At 37.3% G+C, this 19,307-nt stretch overlaps 2 protein-coding genes across 2 annotated transcripts; one reads left to right on the forward strand and one right to left on the reverse strand.

Moving 5' to 3' along the window:
• The first annotated feature begins 99 nt into the window (after window positions 1–99).
• Window positions 100–14,578, forward strand: LOC132561101 (uncharacterized). The gene is made up of 10 exons (XM_060225832.1): window positions 100–168; window positions 908–1,035; window positions 1,949–2,818; window positions 4,248–4,371; window positions 5,255–5,351; window positions 8,082–8,177; window positions 8,442–8,583; window positions 10,434–10,549; window positions 11,894–11,977; window positions 12,378–14,578. Exons 2-10 carry the CDS (start codon window positions 921–923, stop codon window positions 12,672–12,674), a joined length of 1,941 nt encoding a protein of 646 aa, XP_060081815.1. The 5' UTR covers window positions 100–168; window positions 908–920; the 3' UTR covers window positions 12,675–14,578.
• LOC132561094 (repetin-like) lies at window positions 13,854–17,574 on the reverse strand. Its single transcript, XM_060225824.1, has 3 exons — window positions 17,568–17,574; window positions 14,226–14,881; window positions 13,854–14,171 (listed from the first exon to the last, which is right to left on the reverse strand). Exons 1-3 carry the CDS (start codon window positions 17,572–17,574, stop codon window positions 13,854–13,856), a joined length of 981 nt encoding a protein of 326 aa, XP_060081807.1.
• Window positions 17,575–19,307: the final 1,733 nt, after the last annotated feature.

A 19,307-nucleotide genomic window follows, 5' to 3' on the forward strand; every position in this document is an offset into this window, starting at 1 on the left:
CTGATTGAGTTACGAATATGTTTGAATCGAATAGTAGTACAATAGTGCAATGAAAGCGCTTTGAGACGGCGATTGTTTATCTGGATTTTGACAGAACTATTATTAACACGGACTAAAAATTTCCTTCCTCACGTTGCGGAACTCAATGCATCAATGTTAACTAAAGAGGTAAATATCAAAATTTTGAATTGTAAAATTATCAATGATATTTTTTTCTGTTAAATCACAAGACACAATATATCTATATCTAGTAGTAGCCACAAGTTGCACAACACTTAAGTTGTCATTATCAGCTGTGTACATTTATGTTTCATTGTAGATACCAAGATAATATATTCAGAGCCCTTTGGAATGTCAGTGAGTTAGCTTCAAAATCATGATCAATATCACATATAGCATAATATACACACAGGAAATTTACTCTAGTACTTGGTTGGTCAGCATCTAAAAAAATAAAACTAAGTTTTCAGTTACTATTTGTACTTAGATATGATGACTCACAAAGGTTTTACTGTCCATGGAGGAGAATTCTCAGTTAACCTTACAGAAGATAAAGCCATAAATCAATATTTAAAATTAAAGCAATAATTGTGTCTGTCTCCTACTGTAGTAGCTGAGGGTATACAAATTGTAGGTCTCCTTACTAGCCTTGGCAAGTCAGAATATCCATTTAGTCAAACGGTAGAGTGTCTGGCTAGAGACCAAAGGATCACTAGTTCGAACCCCTGCAGTTGCAAGATGTTTTTCATTACTCATTTCTGTTACACTACAAATAGGGACTGGGAGGGGGTATAACATACATGCAAGTTAGCACTTTGAGAGTTGTTAATGTTGTCAAGTAATTGTGATATAAACCATTGTATATTTTTTCGTGTTGATGCTCCTATGTTCTTTTTGGGGTTTTCAGATCTGATGCCTATATGGCCTCCCAATATCAGACCGCCAACACTTGTCAAGAGGAAAAAGACCATAGACTAGCTATACTTATACAACAACAGGAAACTTTAGCAGCACAACAACTTGGGAAAAAATCTGGTACATTTAATAGACTACATGTATAACTAGCAATAAAGCCTAGTATATACAAAAGTGTTAAAACCAACAATAATGTCTGATATATAATCAGTGATAACATCTGTTATATAGACTACACCTAGTGATGAGGTCTGTTATATGTAGACTATAACTAATGATAACTTCTGATATATATGGACTTCAACTAGTTAAAGTCTGATATATTTAGACTAGAACTTGTGATAATGTTTGAGATATATATAAACTACAAGAAAGATAAAGTCTAGTACATACAGACTACTGCTATGGATGCACTGGGTCACATTATACTGACAACAGACTATTGACACAGTAACATGTGTGTCCCCACCCTGGGTCACATTTTACTGACAACAGACTATTGACACAGTAACATGTGTGTCCCCACCCTGGGTCACATTTTACTGACAACAGACTATTGATACAGTAACATGTTTATCCCGACCCTGGGTCACATCATACTGACAACAGACTATTGACACAGTAACATGTGTGTCCCCACCCTGGGTCACATTTTACTGACAACAGACTATTGACACAGTAACATGTGTGTCCCCACCCTGGGTCACATCATACTGACAACAGACTATTGATACAGTAACATGTGTGTCCCCATCCTGGGTCACATCATTCTGACAACAGACTATTGACACAGTAACATGTGTGTCCCCATCCTGGGTCACATTATACTGACAGCAGACTATAGACACAGTACTATGATTGTCCTAACCATGGCCAATAGGTGAGTCACTGGCAAAATTCAATGCAGAAACCAGAAGGTACTGCTCTGATTGGTCGACATCACAATAGCATTCCTATTGTATCACTGCAGTTTTGATAAGTTTGATAAATTCTTCAACATCAGTATATCAAAAAAATTTTTTTTCATCAACAGGGAGTCATTACATACAAAATAATGGTGGAAACATTGAAGAAGCCATCAGGAAAGGCCTTCTAATTGGCTATTCCAGCCACCTGAAAGAGAGAACTGCTGAAATTAAGGAATCAGGAGATTTAGATACTGATGGGCCTGCCAAAGGTAAAAGGTCATCTTCACTACTGACATTACCTTTATCTGGAACAAACTCATCACCTCAGGTTAAAGGTCAATCTTTTTCCTTGATGTCATCTAGAAGAGCAAGACGTTTTGAAGTGCCAGATACTATTCCTATGAATGGCACTGATAATCAATTTTATAATCCAGACAATGAAAGTGATGACGATAGACAACACAATGAATATACAATACCAATATCTTCAGATTTCAGTGAAAATGAAGAAACATCAGTTAGTGATGAAGAAATATATGAACCTCAAGGAGCTTCAAATGAACGAAGAAGGAGTTTAGGAAATAACGAAGAAGATGAAATTTCAAGAGAAATTGCAGAGTTATTGAAAATAGGCGCTGCAAGTAAATCAGAAGCTGAATCAATGCAGGAAAATCATAAACACAAGTTTAGATTGAATAATATGACAAAATGGCAGAGGAATAATGAGGACCAGGGACTACAGCCATTTGTCTTTGATACCGATGGAATTCCTATCAATTGGACTGAGAAAGAGAAATCGACCAATCATAGACCAGGTCACTCCATGGATGTACAACTTATTGAGTTGCATCCGGGACAAATGGAATATGATAAAATTCTTGATGAGTTCACAGATACAGGAATACAGATTACTAGAATAGAACGAATTCAAAACCTGTATTTGTTAGATAGATTTAAGTCAGAGATGGAGGATACAGCGAGACGTAGACATCCAGGTAAGATGATTGTGTTATAGGATATCACTTGGATGCCTGTTTTATTAAAGTGTCCCACACTTTAGTGTCAGCTTTAGCCAATCATGTGCCTTTAAACTTATTACTTTTTTTACTTGTCTGGTAAACTCCCGCACCGATTTAAATGAGATTTGGCAGATACCTTCCATGGCCAAAGGATAACCATTATTTATATGGTCGCCACCCCAAGGGCCTGAGTGACAGAGCCAAAAAGTGGGGCAAATTAACTGAAATTTCAAAATCTTCTTCTCAGTTCTGAAGTATGGTAGAATTAGATATTCTTCTTGGATGGAAGTGTCTTGGTGTGCTTTACCAAAATTGTAAATTTCATGACCCCAGGTTCTCACTTTTCTCTCTGAGGAGGGAGTAAAATTTACTATAGTTTATATAGGAAAATTATATTTTTTAACATAATTTGTTTATTTTCTATTGGAAACAGATGAAACTTGGTTACATTATTCGTTATTATAGGATGACAGTTTGATGGTATGTGCATATTGACTATGGCTGACCCAAAGGGGCTGGTGGATGGGGCGGAAAAAAGCTCCAATTCATTCAAATTTCAGAAATCTTCTCAATACCGGCATATGATAGATTCCATTAAATATACTTAATAGATGGAAGAGTTCATGTAGGAAAAGTACATTTATTTAAATGTAATTTCTTTTACTTCAAACATTGTTAGAATCCTAAACATGGGATGGCAGTTACTGTTATGGACATTTTATATTTGTATTACAAGTGCAATGTAGTTCGTTATCCTACTTTGTAAACAGGATTATTTCTATGACATGTTACAAGAAGAATTGTGACATCGTAACTCAGGTGAATGTTAACACTCCTGGGCCTCTTGTCACATTTGAAATTGACCGATAACACTAAGATATAATAATATGTAATACTGTCAATACCAACTGTCACCAATCAAAGGGACATAACTTTTGTACAGCAGCATTGTTGAGAGGTGCTACACTAGCAGATTTTTAAAGATGATCTTTTGGATTCCTCCTATAAATTTCTTTCTCCATTTCTGTAAAATTCCACAGAAAAAAGTTTACAAGCTTAACTAGCCTGTTTTTAACTTTTGATCTGGGACTGAAAGATTTTTTTTTCACTTTTGATAAATGCCTCATATATTAATATCTTGGCCAATCATTGTCTAGAATCAGTGTTGAATATTAAAATGTCAGGAATAGAAATGAGGGATAGGACTTAGAAACCTCTTAAACAAACACACTTTGTTGATATTTGTTTTCTTCATAGTCTCTTACAATTATCTAATTAAACTGAACCAGTAATATTGCTGAAAAAATTTGGAAACCAACCACCTTAAACTTTTTCTGTTGTGATTGAGGACTTGTATAGTGCCATTCAACAAACAGCATTAAGTATTGAAAGGATTTTTTTTTAGGGTTTGATTTAAACATACGCTACCTCTACCATGGAACCAAGGCTGATAAAAGTCGAATCTGTGAGGAGGGATTGGACCAGAGACTCAGTCGCATGGGCTATTTCGGCAAAGGTATTTATTTCAGGTAAGTCTCATCAAGGTTTAATGGTCAAATTTGATGATTGATGAACAGTTCAAATCGCCCATTTTCTATAAACAACTGCGTTATCACTGTTGAAAGGTCAGATGTACTGGATGGATAGTTCTCAAATTTAATATGGAGACTTTCTTCGGTCCATAGTTGTGCATGTTAATTTATGGGTCAGATTGAGAAAACAATTGTCAAGGTTGCAATATTGAAATTTGAAACATAAAGTTTCTTGTGTAGTACCTGATGGAGCTAGTTAGCTCATTGTAATTTGTGACTGTTGGTTTTCAGTTCAGCTAGATATTGAAGTTTTCTTTATAGATGTTGAGCTTTATGTCTCTCAAATCTATAAGCTATCATAGACAAACCTCAGATATACTTATATCTATGTATGATCATCCTAACACACATTTCAGATTCTGCTCTTACAGGTTACTGTTAATATGTCTTTGTTAATTTGAATTAATTGTGCCATATTAAAAATTTCTTTTGTTGTGTGTAGAGCTTTATTGCTCTCCAAGTATTTAAAGTATCTTAACCAAACCAAACACTTATATCTACATTGTATGTAAGGTCATTCCAACACATTTCAATTTCTGAATTTCACATACTCTTCAAAGTTTACTGTAAATTGTAATAATTTTGTAAAAAGTTTTGTGTAGCTCTACATGAAGCTTAATTCCTCTATTCATACATATTTGGTTAATCCTGATGATATCGAGAAAAGGGGACACTAAAAACAAAAACTTGCATATGATTCTTAATGTAAATTGTTCATTTTAAAACTAGGTAAACAATGTTGATCACAGCACTGTTTTACTAATTACTGTCAAATTGTGATAGATAAATTCACTTAATTTGATAATTATTCTTTATACAGTGATAACCCGTTAAAATGTGTATATTATACTGAGGACATGGACAGCCTGGGCGACGCCTACATCCTCAAGTGTCGTGTCATACTGGGAGATTCCAAGGTAATTCACTACTGTGTTAATTTTTTTTACACCTGCCTAACCAGCAGGTCCTCTCCATTTCAACACTGTTTCAGCATACTTAAACATGCAATGGACATATGAATTATGTTTAACAGATGTCATTATTTAAATCAATTTAGTCATGTGGAATCAAACCTAGGACCTCTGGTGACTAGTGTATACCTGAGTGAAGGTTACATTCTCTGTATATATAGTATATGCTGTATATTGCTTGTTATATTTAACAAGTGTGACTAGTGTCAACCAAGGTTACAATATCTATGGCAGAGTGGTATATTGTGACTGTTATCTACCAGGATTACAATAGCTCTAGCAGAGTGGTATATTGTGACTGTTATCTACCAGGATTACAATATCTCTAGCAGAGTGGTATATTGTGACTGTTATCTACCAGGATTACAATAGCTCTAGCAGAGTGGTATATTGTGACTGTTATCTACCAGGATTACAATAGCTCTAGCAGAGTGGTATATTGTGACTGTTATCTACCAGGATTACAATAGCTCTAGCAGAGTGGTATATTGGATAAATATCTCTAGCAGAGTGGTATATTGTGACTGATCTACCAGGATTATCTCTAGCAGAGTGGTATATTGTGACTGTTATCTACCAGGATTACAATATCTCTAGCAGAGTGGTATATTGTGACTGTTATCTACCAGGATAAATATCTCTAGCAGAGTGGTATATTGTGACTGTTATCTACCAGGATTACAATATCTCTAGCAGAGTGGTATATTGTGACTGTTATCTACCAGGATTACAATATCTCTAGCAGAGTGGTATATTGTGACTGTTATCTACCAGGATTACAATATCTCTAGCAGAGTGGTATATTGTGACTGTTATCTACCAGGATTACAATATCTCTAGCAGAGTGGTATATTGTGACTGTTATCTACCAGTATTACAATATCTCTAGCAGAGTGGTATATTGTGACTGTTATCTACCAGGATTACAATATCTCTAGCAGAGTGGTATATTGTGACTGTTATCTACCAGGATTACAATATCTCTAGCAGAGTGGTATATTGTGACTGTTATCTACCAGGATTACAATATCTCTAGCAGAGTGGTATATTGTGACTGTTATCTACCAGGATTACAATATCTCTAGCAGAGTGGTATATTGTGACTGTTATCTACCAGGATTACAATATCTCTAGCAGAGTGGTATATTGTGACTGACTGTACCAATATCTCTAGCAGAGTGGTATATTGTGACTGATTACAATATCTCTAGCAGAGTGGTATATTGTGACTGTTATCTACCAGGATTACAATATCTCTAGCAGAGTGGTATATTGTGACTGTTATCTACCAGGATAAATATCTCTAGCAGAGTGGTATATTGTGACTGTTATCTACTAGGATTACAATATCTCTAGCAGAGTGGTATATTGTGACTGTTATCTACCAGGATTACAATATCTCTAGCAGAGTGGTATATCTCTAGCAGAGTGGTATATTGTGACTGTTATCTACCACGATAAGAATATCTCTAGCAGAGTGGTATATTGTGACTGTTATCTACCAGGATTACAATATCTCTAGCAGAGTGGTATATGGTGACTGTAATCTACCAGGATTACAATATCTCTAGCAGAGTGGTATATTGTGACTATTATCTACCTGGATTTAAAGAAATCTCCATTTACCAAGGTTACATTTTCCCTAGCCAATAAGTATGTTGTGGCTAATATTTACCAAGGTTACATTTCCCTAGCTAATAAGTATGTTGTGACTAATATTTACCAAGGTTACATTTCCCTAGCCAATAAGTATGTTGTGGCTAATATTTACCAAGGTTACATTTTCCCTAGCCAATAAGTATGTTGTGGCTAATATTTACCAAGGTTACATTTCCCTAGCCAATAAGTATGTTGTGGCTAATATTTACCAAGGTTACATTTTCCCTAGCCAATAAGTATGTTGTGGTTAACATTTTCCAAAGTTATATTTTCCCTAGCCAACAAGTATGTTGTGGTTAACATTTACCAAGGTTACATTTTCTTTAGATGAATAGTATTTTGCAACTAGTGTTTTCCAATACTTCCTTATGCTTCAAAACAAATATTGACAAATGATTTCTATTCCATCTGAGATTTAGAAAGTAGTATTACACTATTACTTAGAATTTCCATTTTAGCAAGTCTGAGGCAAAATCAGAAAGTCCTATCCAATGTGATTATGTTAATTACATTACTGAAACATATTCGCAAACTTTCATGAAAACATGATTTCTTAGACACATGCAGATTGGTGATATTCTGTCACCACAGCTTTGCGAATATGACAAATTAAGTGACATCATTGTGTTGTGATGTCACAGTTGATGTCCTAGTCAATCAATCCTTATATATACAGTGAGTGTTATTAACACAGTACGTATTAAGTATTATTACACTGAATCAAATCATCTTTTCTTCAAATTGATTTGGAAATAGCAGTAGTAGAAAAGTGAAAACTTATGAGCTGAGTATAGAAAGTTTCTGAAGAGAAACATCATGTCGTTGGACACAAAATAATTAAGACTATTTTAAAATATTACCCTGTTGTTGGCAGACCAGGAATACTGTGTTTATTACTTGAGTGGTCAGCATAAATAAGCTTTAGTCAGTGAATTTAAAGAACAGCAGTAGATGTGAGTGGGCTAAACGTCCACGATATCACTGTACATACTCTACCAATATTTTCCATTTTACCAGTGTTTCCCTGAAGGCCAGTATGACATAGCCCTGAAACGAGAACCTGAGAAGGAGAATGTACGACCTGGGACTTGGAGGTTTTACGACTCAGTAGTGGTCAGTGTTTCAATAAAAACAGACATCTTTTCATTTGGGTGTTTCTCTACATTTAGGTATCTCCTTGTTTAGGTATGTCAAGATTTCATTGTAACATCAATTATCTGACCCGCATAAAAATATCAATATAGCTTTTGGCTCCTTCAAAGGAAAAGTTGATGTTACAGAAGGTAGCACATATAGCTATCTAAGGATATTTTATAACCATTTGTCAATACCTAACTTCCTGTGGGGACAACTGTATGGACTTGTCGTATTCTTCAGGGTTGTCCACGGGACTACAACGAGTTTGTTGTGTATGAGAACAGACGAGCAATGATTGAGTACATCATCTCGTTCAAAATTAGACCAGAGGTAGCAGCTGCCATGTCAAACACCACCTCAGCCTCTGTAGCTGAACGAACAGGTAAGTTAATCTATGTAAATACTATATCTGATTGACCAGGTGTAAGAGGAAATCTTGTCTTGATGAAGTGGAATGTGAAGGAAAGATAAAGAATAGACCTACAAATGAAAAAAGATATTTTATAAACAGAATACAACAGAAAGAGGAAACATTAAAATTTCTCTTTATAGCTCAACTGTTCCGAAGGACCGCTGAGCTCATGCTATGGCGCGGTGGCCATCAAAGTTTTACTAAAAATTGTGGTTATATGTTGATTCAGAGGGGAATAAAACCAATTACAAGAAAGAATTCATCCCACTATTGTTCTGTGACTTTTATCACTGATATATATAGCACATAAACATCTCTGGTTTTACATGCCTTATCATATACTATAAGCAGTTGTCAATTTTAGTTTAAAGAATATTTTAAGAACAGATGTTAAATAAATGATGACTAGGTTTACTGAGGATTGGAAAACAAGCTTAATCTAGTAACAGACTGTATATAATAATTCTGTGGTCAAACTTTGCCTACTTGAGTGTTCATTTATGCTTTATGGGTCTAAACATCACGTTAATGAATCATTATTATCAAATTCGTTTAGCACTCAGATAGAAAGATGAAATAGCTGGTTTCTCTCTTTAAGATATATATACAGTACATGCCTCTAAATCCAAATATTAATAATCTCCCTGAATGTTCACCTGCCACAGGTACAGTGTGTCATACGAGTATGAATCTGAGGGTGCAGTAAGTACTACTCTTCAATAAGAAATATTAAAAAAGAATAAATAACACATCAGTTTAATCCATTATTTATTCACATCTGATGTCAAATTTCATGTACCTCTGTGTTTACCTGATTTGTATGATCTGGAACATACGATGATATGCTCATGATGCAATGACTAAAACATTATTCTGCTTAAGAAATAATCTAGATTGAAGCCTTCTTAAAGCCTTCGTTTTGATTGGAGCCAATCAAAAGACAGCAAACAGTATTAGGAATTTATACTGCTATGATCATGAGTTGCTTCTGACAAAGTGAAACTTTGGTTTCTACAGAAGCTTTTGAATGTTTAAGTTCAAAACTATTATGTTCATAGATTGTCTGTTTGTTTAATATACATGCAGTGTTCATGCACCCTGACATTTGGTTTCGGTGCATGCATAATATTTTTGTTATAGCAGCACACATGAATCAGACGTGTGTGAATATCAAAGTACTGTGATAATGGGGCATGCTACATAACATTTGTTTCCACACTGAACACACTTGCTTTGTACAATCATCTGGAAGACAGTGTTATATAGGCTAAGCATAGGTCTCTGGTAGAAAGAAAATTCAATTTGTGATATGAATCATGTTTATCACTAAAAACATTAAAAAAAACTATTTTAGGTTCATAATATTTTACATATGTATTTACATAATATATAAAGTATGTACAACAGTATATCTACATACCATGATAAAGTGAGACAAGGAATGAGGACATTAACAGTACCCGGACTTGAAGCTGTGTGTCATCACTCACCATATTATAACTTAATAAACCCATTATAATCTGTTATAAACATTTAATGTTGTCTTGTAGTCAGTATCCAGTAACACTGTCAGTGGCAATGTCTTAATCTGGAACTTTAAATTGATTCAGCAAATTGTACGTTTTGCACAAATTACACTGATTTGATGGAAATTGTATTCAAATTTCAGAATGGCTGTTGATAGTCATCTTCTATATAAAGTGTTTAGTTGTTTTTCATGTGTTGGATGATAGTTTGTATTAAAAATTACAAATACATATATATAACTGAACTTCAGAACTTTGATTTCCTCTTGGTGTAGAATATTGATTTCTCAATAGGAGGTGAAGGAGAACCTTTTGATGACAACCATCTTGATCGGATAAGACAGGTCCGAGAATCAGTTCGCAAAAAGCGATGTCAGGACAGAGGGATTGCGTACACAGAACCAAACCAGGTTTGTATCCTTTCTGAAATTCTGATACATGGAATGCATCATTGTATATAAGTTGATAGATACAAAATTATGGCAAATTGCTGTGAAACTTATGGTTAACATAGAATGATGTTAGTAAAGTATATTTGTGATGCTCACCAAGCTTTTTAGCTCACATGGTCCAATAGAACAGTGAGAATATGCCATGTGTCTGTCCATCAAGTTTTTAGGTCACCTGAGCCGAAGGCTAATGGTGACCTATTGCCATCATGATTTGTCTGTCGTCGTGCGTCGTTAACTTTTCACATATTCGACTTCTTCTCAAGAACCACTGAATGGACTTTGACCAAACTTAGCACAAAGCATCCCCATGGGCAGCCGCTTCAAGTTTGCGAAGAAAAAGGGTGTGGCCCCAATAGGGGTCGCAGGAGGGGGAAAAAGGGGGACACCCTGGCATCTGTTTGGCTAAGACATTATGGACTTCCTCTCAAGAACCATTCGGTGGGTCATATTCAAACTTGGTACAGATGTTTTACACATGGTCCTGCACAAGTGTTGTTACTTTTTTGCAACATTTTAAAATCCACAGATTATTGACATATATTCCTCAGGTGATGTTAAGGCCCCTTGGGCCTCTTGTTATACAAGTCACTATAAGTAATGAACTAAACAAATTTTTACCAAATTTGGCCTGAAGCATCGTTGAGGGAAAAAGGACTCAATTTGTATATGTGTTGGGTCTGGAGACCTAGAACCCACAGTGATGGGGTCCAGTAGAGAACTTTCCCAGATTCTATTTATCCTTTTACTTCTATAAGAATGTTAGGATTTTGTCCAAATTTTGTCTGAAGCATCCTAGGGTAAAGTGCACTCAGTTTTGTATAAACAATTGGGATGACTCTTGCGTGGCCATAGGGCTCAATAGATGAAACAGAGGTCTAGTTTTTAAATCCAAGGGTAAAGGAAAAACCAATTCTGTAAACATTGTAAATTGTTGATCTTGGCCCCAGGGAGGCTGAGGGATTGGGTACAAAAGTTGAGATATAGCAAATTCTTTTAGATACCGGTATTCCTTCCGGACAAGTTGTATCAACTGACATGTCTATTAATATCTTTTTTAAGTGGCTTGGATGGAAGGGTCTGATCATCAGTAAATCATACCTGGCTTTTAAGGCGAAAAGTGCATACATTAATTACTTCCATGCAACTCTGCCATTCATTCTGAGGATGTAACTAGCAGTGCCTTGCAGATTAATTAGGTCACTGTGACTTTTATTTGATGGTCGTTACAAGATGTGAATTGTAATAAGATTGTGTATGTTATGTTCTTTTCGGTCTGATAATTAACTTTTTTTTTCATTTCAGCAAAAAAAGCAACAAGATGACCAGATGTGGAACAAATTACAAATGTTACATGGGGTCAAGCCAACAGAGGTCAACCTAGAAAAGGTCATAAATATAATGCTATGTCCTCTACACATTTTTTGTAAGGGGAATGAAAAAAGTAAAATAAAAATTGCTCCTTACTCTTTCAAATGTTTATATGACAAAGTCTGTGTGTGATTAATGTCTACATGGTTAATGGTGTTGGTACATTCAGAAAATGGTATATTTTAGAAGTTAACCTCATCTTGTTTTATCTTTTTATCAAACTTGATACAAAAACAGATGATTTCTAATTAGATTCACTCCGTCAGAGATTGTTCATAAATTGTATTTCAGACAATTTAGACAATTTAGTTGTTTGATGATAAATTAAAATTCTAGAATGTATCTGAAGAATACTGAACCATAATCTCTTGGAAAGAAAAAGAAGATTAATAAACTTTTGTATCATGAATGATTACAGAAAATACCTGGAGCATCAGAACCAAGCGAGGAGTTAGATTATATAAAGATATACAATACGCTGGAACCAGTAACCATGGAAAATTTGCAGGACATACCTTCACACAGAGGAGATGCTGTGCAGGGAGGTAACTACTACCAGGATCCTGATCCAGTAGAGCAGGTTATGAGTGAACTTTTACAGGAATTTCTTGGAGTAACAGACACAGAAGATGTAGATGTGGCCAAATACTACATTACATTGAATCAGATGAATGTCAACAATGCGATAATGAACTACTATAATGACTTGCCTTAAATAAACATTTATCACAACCTTTCAGCTTTCAGTTCACCATCATCAGGTTTCGGCTTTCAGTTCACCATCATCAGGCCCCAGTTTTTAGCTCACCATCATCAGGCCCCAGTTTTCAGCTCACCATCATCAGGCCCCAGTTTTCAGTTCACCATCATCAGGATCCAGTTTTCAGTTCACCATCATCAGGCCCCAGTTTTTAGCTCACCATCATCAGGCCCCAGTTTTTAGCTCACCATCATCAGGATCCAGTTTTCAGTTCACCATCATCAAGCCCCAGTTTTTAGCTCACCATCATCAGGCCCCAGTTTTCAGCTCACCATCATCAGGCTCCAGTTTTTAGCTCACCATCATCAGGCTCCAGTTTTCAGCTCACCATCATCAGGCTCCAGTTTTTAGCTCACCATCATCAGGATCCAATTTTCAGCTCACCATCATCAGGCTCCAGTTTTCAGCTCACCATCATCAGGCTCCAGTTTTTAGCTCACCATCATCAGGCCCCAGTTTTTAGCTCACCATCATCAGGCTCCAGTTTTCAGCCCACCATCATCAGGCTCCAGTTTTCAGCTCACCATCATCAGGCTCCAGTTTTTAGCTCACCATCATCAGGATCCAGTTTTCAGCTCACCATCATCAGGCTCCAGTTTTCAGCTACTGGTGATTTTTAGTTTGAAGCTAGAGAATAGATCGGTCAGTTTGGAGCTGGGGAACTGTATGGTCAGTGTGGAGCTGGAGAAAGGGCTGGTCAGTGTGTAGCTAGAGAATGAGCTGGTCATTGTGTAGCTAGAGAATGAGCTGGTCAGTGTGTAGCTAGAGAATGAGCTGGTCAGTGTGTAGCTAGAGAATGAGCTGGTCAGTGTGTAGCTAGAGAATGTGCTGGTCAGTGTGAAGCTAGAGAATGAGCTGGTCAGTGTGGAGCTGGAGAAAGGGCTGGTCAGTGTGTAGCTAGAAAATGAGCTGGTCAGTGTGTATCTAGAGAATGAGCTGGTCAGTGTGAAGCTAGAAATGAGCTGGTCAGTGTGTAGCTAGAGAATGACCTGGTCAGTGTGGAGTTGGAGAATGGGTTGGTAGGTGTGGATCTGGATTATGGGCTAGTCAGTGTTGAATTACAGAAAATGATAGTCAGTGCAATGAGGATGGAGAATGAGATGGTCATCATTGGGTTCAAACTACCAATGTGTTTCATCTGTGTCTGTTCCTCACCTTCTGTCTGTCTACATCTGCTTTATTGCTTTTTGACCCTCTTGGACTGCCATCTGTGGCTGTCTGACCTTTTGTGGCTGTCCGCTCCTCTGTGGCTGTCTGTCCTTTTGTGGCTGTCTGTCCCTCTGTGGCTGTCTGTCCTTTTGTGGCTGTCTGTCCTTTTGTGGCTGTCTGTCCCTCTGTGGCTGTCTGTCCTTTTGTGGCTGTCTGTCCCTCTGTGGCTGTCTGTCCTTTTGTGGCTGTCTGTCCCTCTGTGGCTGTCTGACCTTTTGTGGCTGTCCGCTCCTCTGTGGCTGTCTGTCCTTTTGTGGCTGTCTGTCCTTTTGTGGCTGTCTGTCTCTCTGTGGCTGCCTGTTCCTCTGTGGCTGTCTGTCCTTTTGTGGCTGTCTGTCCCTCTGTGGCTGTCTGTCCTTTTGTGGCTGTCTGTCCTTTTGTGGCTGTCTGTCCCTCTGTGGCTGCCTGTTCCTCTGTGGCTGCCTGTCCTTTTGTGGCTGTCTGTCCCTCTGTGGCTGTCTGTCCTTTTGTGGCTGTCTGTCCTTTTGTGGCTGTCTGTCCCTCTGTGGCTGTCTGTCCCTCTGTGACTGTCTGTCCCTCTGTGGCTGTCTGTCCTTTTGTGGCTGTCTGTCCCTCTGTGGCTGTCTGTCCTTTTGTGGCTGTCTGTCCCTCTGTGGCTGTCTGTCCTTTTGTGGCTGCCTGTCCTTTTGTGGTTGTCTGTCCTTTTGTGGCTGTCTGTCCCTCTGTGGCTGCCTGTTCCTCTGTGGCTGTTTGTCCTTTTGTGGCTGTCTGTCCCTCTGTGGCTGTCTGTCCTTTTGTGGCTGTCTGTCCTTTTGTGCTGCTGTCCCTCTGTGGCCTTTTGTGGCTGCCTGTTCCTCTGTGGCTGCCTGTCCTTTTGTGGCTGTCTGTCCCTCTGTGGCTGTCTGTCCTTTTGTGTCTGTCTGTTCCTTTGTGACTGTCTGTCCTTCTTGAACTGCCCTCTGTTCTGTAGTCCTTGCACTTAGTTGGTTTTACTTATAGCCAATGTTGACATGTTGAATTAATAATACAATTGTCTTGTATTTACTGTGTCCCTTTTATCTAGCTGGGATAGCTAACTTGTGAGGAGATGTGTAAAATGATACTGTTAAATTAATTACTACTGCATGTGAATTGTACTTTGCCAAAATATTTTGCTATAACATTTACTGAAAATGACTGAAATGAAAACAAACATATGTTTAAATTTTTGTTTTTTTAATTTTTGGATATGATATAAAGAGACCCGAGTCAGCATTTCTCATTTATGAATCCTTAAAGCATCTACCCTGTTAACTAATCAGGCCATATTTCACTTGTTGATATCTTTTTTGTCTTTTTAGATTTATATTCATTTGATGCATATGTATGTTAAAGTTAACAGTGGAATAAAAATCGCTGACCAAAGTCAAGGATATTTTGTAGAGTTATTGTGTTTTAGGTCTCTGACAAGGTCTTACTGGGACATAAACTACTGTTATATCCTTATACCTAGAACATTAACATCACACTCACAACAAGATAATGATACATAGTAGCTAAAAACAAAACAATAAGAAGACTGGACCAATAACATTCAAATTTCGTGTGGACTTCCATCAGCTGTTTATGACATATTAAGTATTATATATATTGATAGTTTTGTAATTTAGAAAAAATATTCAGAATGTTTAGTAACTATCTACTTTTATCTCACCTTGCCCAATGGGGTGGGTCCCAATTATTTAAAACCTTACAACTCCTGTAGGAATGATTGGATTTTGACCAAATCTTGGCTGAAGTTTCCTCTTCCTCGTGGATTTAGGGGGTTCAGTTTTATGTAAACATTGGGTCTTGGGCCTCCTGGGGCAGAAGAGGCAGGGCACAATAAGAAGTTTTGGTCCCCTGGACCAAGGTTCAATAGAGAAAACTAAGTGAATTCTTTAAAATCCTACTCCTCCTGTTTGAATGATTACGTTTTGCACAGTTAAGGACTGAAGCATCCTCAAGTGCATAGGATTCAATATTTCATAGATAGTGACAGAATTGGGACAGAATTAGGACCAATAGGGAAAAATTGAGCTACTCCTACAGCAGGAATTAATAGATTTTACCCAAATTTGGTCTGAAGCATTCTTGTGTGAAGTGGGACCAAATTTGTATAAAGGTGGATCTTGGCCTCCTGGGGTAGGAGGGTCAATGCCGAATATGGGAAATGGAGCAAATTCTTTAAAATCCTACTCCTCCTGTAGGAATGATAGGATTTTGACCAATTTTGGTCTGGAGCATTCTTGGGTGAAAGGGAATCAATTTTGTGTAAATGTCTCGGTCCCTTGGGGCAGGAGGGGTGGGATCCAATAGGAGAAATGGTGTTAATTCTTTAAAATCCTACTTCTCCACTAGGAATAATTAGATTTTGCCCAAATTTGTCTGGAGAGTTCTATTGTGAAGGGGGAATCAATTTTGTATAAATGGTTGGTCCGGGCCTCCTAGCGAAGAATGGGCAGGGCCCATAAGTAGAAACAGAGCAGATTCTTTGAAATCATTCTACTTCAGTTTTAATGTCAGATCCTGTCCCAGTTTGATCTGCAGCATTCTTTGGTGTGTCTCGACTCCTTGGGACAAGGATGGGACCTAATATGGGGAATTAGATATAAATCTTAAATTGTTTCGGTGAACTAAATCAGGTGAGCATACAGGACCTATGGGCCTCTTGTTATATAAACAGTGGATGTCGGTTCCCTGGGATGGGAGGAGTAGGTCATAATAGCAAAATAGAGCAAATTCTTTAAAATCCTTCTATTGGAATGACTTAATTTTGTCCTTATTTGATTTGAGGCAAGTATGGGGAGGGCCAATAGGGAAAATAAAACTCCCCTGGTCTGGTTTAGTATAAACTGTGGGTCTCGGGGCCTTTTGGGAAGGAGGGACTTTAAAATCTTGCATTTTCTGTTGGAATGCATGAAATTTGTACCAATTTAGTCTGAAGGTCCTGAGATGAAGGGACTTGCCACATCTGGCGGGAGCGGCGGAGTCCAAAATGCCAAGAGGATTAATAAGATTTTATCCAAATTTGGTCAGAAACAAGTGAGTGAAGTGGGCTTAATTTTGTATAACAGTGATTGTTGGCACATGAGGAAGATAGAGTGAGTTACAATAGGTGAAATAAAACAAAATTCTTTATTATCCTGCCGATGAAAATATTTATCCAAAGGACCTCTTTCATGAACAATGGAATTTTCCCCACGACCCGATTTAATCCAAACCATGTGTCATTTATAGCACCCCAATACACTCCTCTGAAATAGCACTTAAAAAATTCAAAAGGCCCATAGGGCCTGAAGTATTATAGAATTTGCGACATTTACTGAGGGTATAAGGTAAGGTTCAGAAATGGCTCCATAACACGGCAAGGGTTCGTGGCAAGGCTTCTTATAATCACTTATTTTGTTCATTGGTATCTATTTGTCATTTTAAGTAAACATTATTTGTCAAATTTGGCATGTGATTTTTTCTTGATTTTTAAAAAAAAAAGTTTGATGTTAGGAGGAGTGTTTCAAACTCTTCCGGTTTCGGTGCACCCAAACGCTTTTAATATAATTTGGCCCCTTATATTTGCTGTTCTTAGCCAAAATATTGAAAAAAATTGTGACTACAGGAATAAGGCTATAATAACCTGGCTCAAGTGGATGGCTGATTTACAATACATATTCATTGAAAAAGAAAACCAATTATCTAAAATTCATGTCAGTTGTGTAACCTGATGGATAGGTGTTAGACACAATATGACCATACTATGGCAGCATCAATTTTGATCTTCTAAGATCTTGGTTACGCGAAAATGACAATATGATTGTAGATCGTGGTTTCAGGGATGTATTTGATCTCCTTGCTCAGTTGGGCTATGATGCAAAAATGCTATATTTCCTGCCTCCTGGTAAGACTCAACTGGATTACCAACAAGCTAACGATGATCGTTGTTGTACCAAGGTACGTTGGGTTGTAGAATCTTACCATGGAAGATTGAAAAAATGGGTACTGTTTAAAGATACACTCACTTCAAATCATCTGATTACAATTATTGGGAAACTTGTACGTATAGTAGTCGCAAACCTGAATGGTTTCAGAGGACCCATATACGTTTCAGACCCCCAGCATGAGCAGAGATGCATACAAATTACAACTCGCATGGTATCTCTTTTGCAAATAGATAATGCTCTTGTGAAGCGGATTGCGGAGGATCCAAACATGACTCGTAGAGCCGAAAATGAGTGGCAAAAACTAGGACAATCAAATGTTTCCTTTCCTCAGTTGAATCTTGAGTTCATTGAAACATTAGCATGTGGTATTTACCAAATCAAACTGTCCCTTGGTTATATTGTTGAGCACCAGTCAAATGAAGGTGACAATGAGATCTGGGTATACCAGCTTGCGGATGATCTCATTCGAGGTCAGATTCATTCACGCCACAAGTCACAAACAAAGTACTATGTTTGAATCCAGTTTGAAACAACTGATTAAGATGATCCTATCAAGGCATATTACTGTCTTTGTCCTGCAGGGAAAAGAACGTTTGGCATGTGTGCATATGTTGCATCAATGTTATACTTCCTTGGCTATTATAGCCATCAGACAAATCCTGAAATCCTCCAGCCTGCCAGTCGTAAATTCAATCAATATGTATTGTAAATCAGCCATCCACTTGAGCCAGGTTGTTATAGCCTTATTCCTGTAGTTAAACGTGAGCGATGCCTATGAAAATGGTGTATCTTAAAGAACTGATACAGGCCCTCCAGGCCTCTTACTTTACTTGCAACGATGTTTTTTTATCCAACGTCATCTCTAAACTTTCTTTATCTCTGTTTCATATTTTGAAGAACAAAAACAAAGATAAGAAATATATCACAACATCATATCAATCACATGACGTCACTTTTGAGATTCTGACTCCACGCAATTTTTTTCAATTTTTTGGCTAAGAACAGCAAATATAAGGGGCCAAATTATATTAAAAGCGTTTGGGTGCACCGAAACCGGAAGAGTTTGAAACACTCCTCCTAACATCAAACTTTGTTCTAAAAATCAAGAAAAAATCACATTTTTCTTTATTTAATTGATCATAACTTTTTTTCTTATGCCAAATTTGACAAATAATGTTTGCTTTAAATGACAAATAGATTCCAATGAACAAACTAAGTGGTTATAGGAAGCCTTGCCATGAATCCTTATATTGTTATGGAGCCAGAAAAAATCACATGGGCCTTTTCAATTTTAAAGTGCTATTTCAGGGGAGTGTATTGGGGTGCTATAAATGCCATATGGTTTGGATTAAATCGGGTCGTGGGCAAAATTCCATTGTTCGTGAAAGAGGTCCTTTGGGCAGAAACATTCATGGGTGAAACAAAACCAATTGTGTATAATTTATGAGTCTTGCCCTAGAAA

This window comes from Ylistrum balloti, unplaced genomic scaffold (genome assembly GCF_031769215.1).
Source record: "Ylistrum balloti isolate Yb309-2 unplaced genomic scaffold, AGI_CSIRO_Ybal_v1 Utg371146, whole genome shotgun sequence".
Classification (NCBI taxonomy): Eukaryota; Metazoa; Mollusca; class Bivalvia; order Pectinida; family Pectinidae; genus Ylistrum; species Ylistrum balloti.

Bases quoted from the DNA above. Each gene is read 5' to 3' on its own strand.
- LOC132561094 (XM_060225824.1), bottom strand. The intron at 14,172-14,225 runs GCAGCCACAGAG...ACAAAAGGACAG, and splicing joins AGACAGCCACAGAGGAACAG to ACAGCCACAGAGGAGCGGAC.
- LOC132561101 (XM_060225832.1), top strand. From the start codon at position 921: ATGGCCTCCCAATATCAGACCGCCAACACTTGTCAAGAGGAAAAAGAC. The intron at 2,819-4,247 runs GTAAGATGATTG...ATTTTTTTTTAG, and splicing joins AGCGAGACGTAGACATCCAG to GGTTTGATTTAAACATACGC. The intron at 11,978-12,377 runs GTCATAAATATA...GAATGATTACAG, and splicing joins CAGAGGTCAACCTAGAAAAG to AAAATACCTGGAGCATCAGA.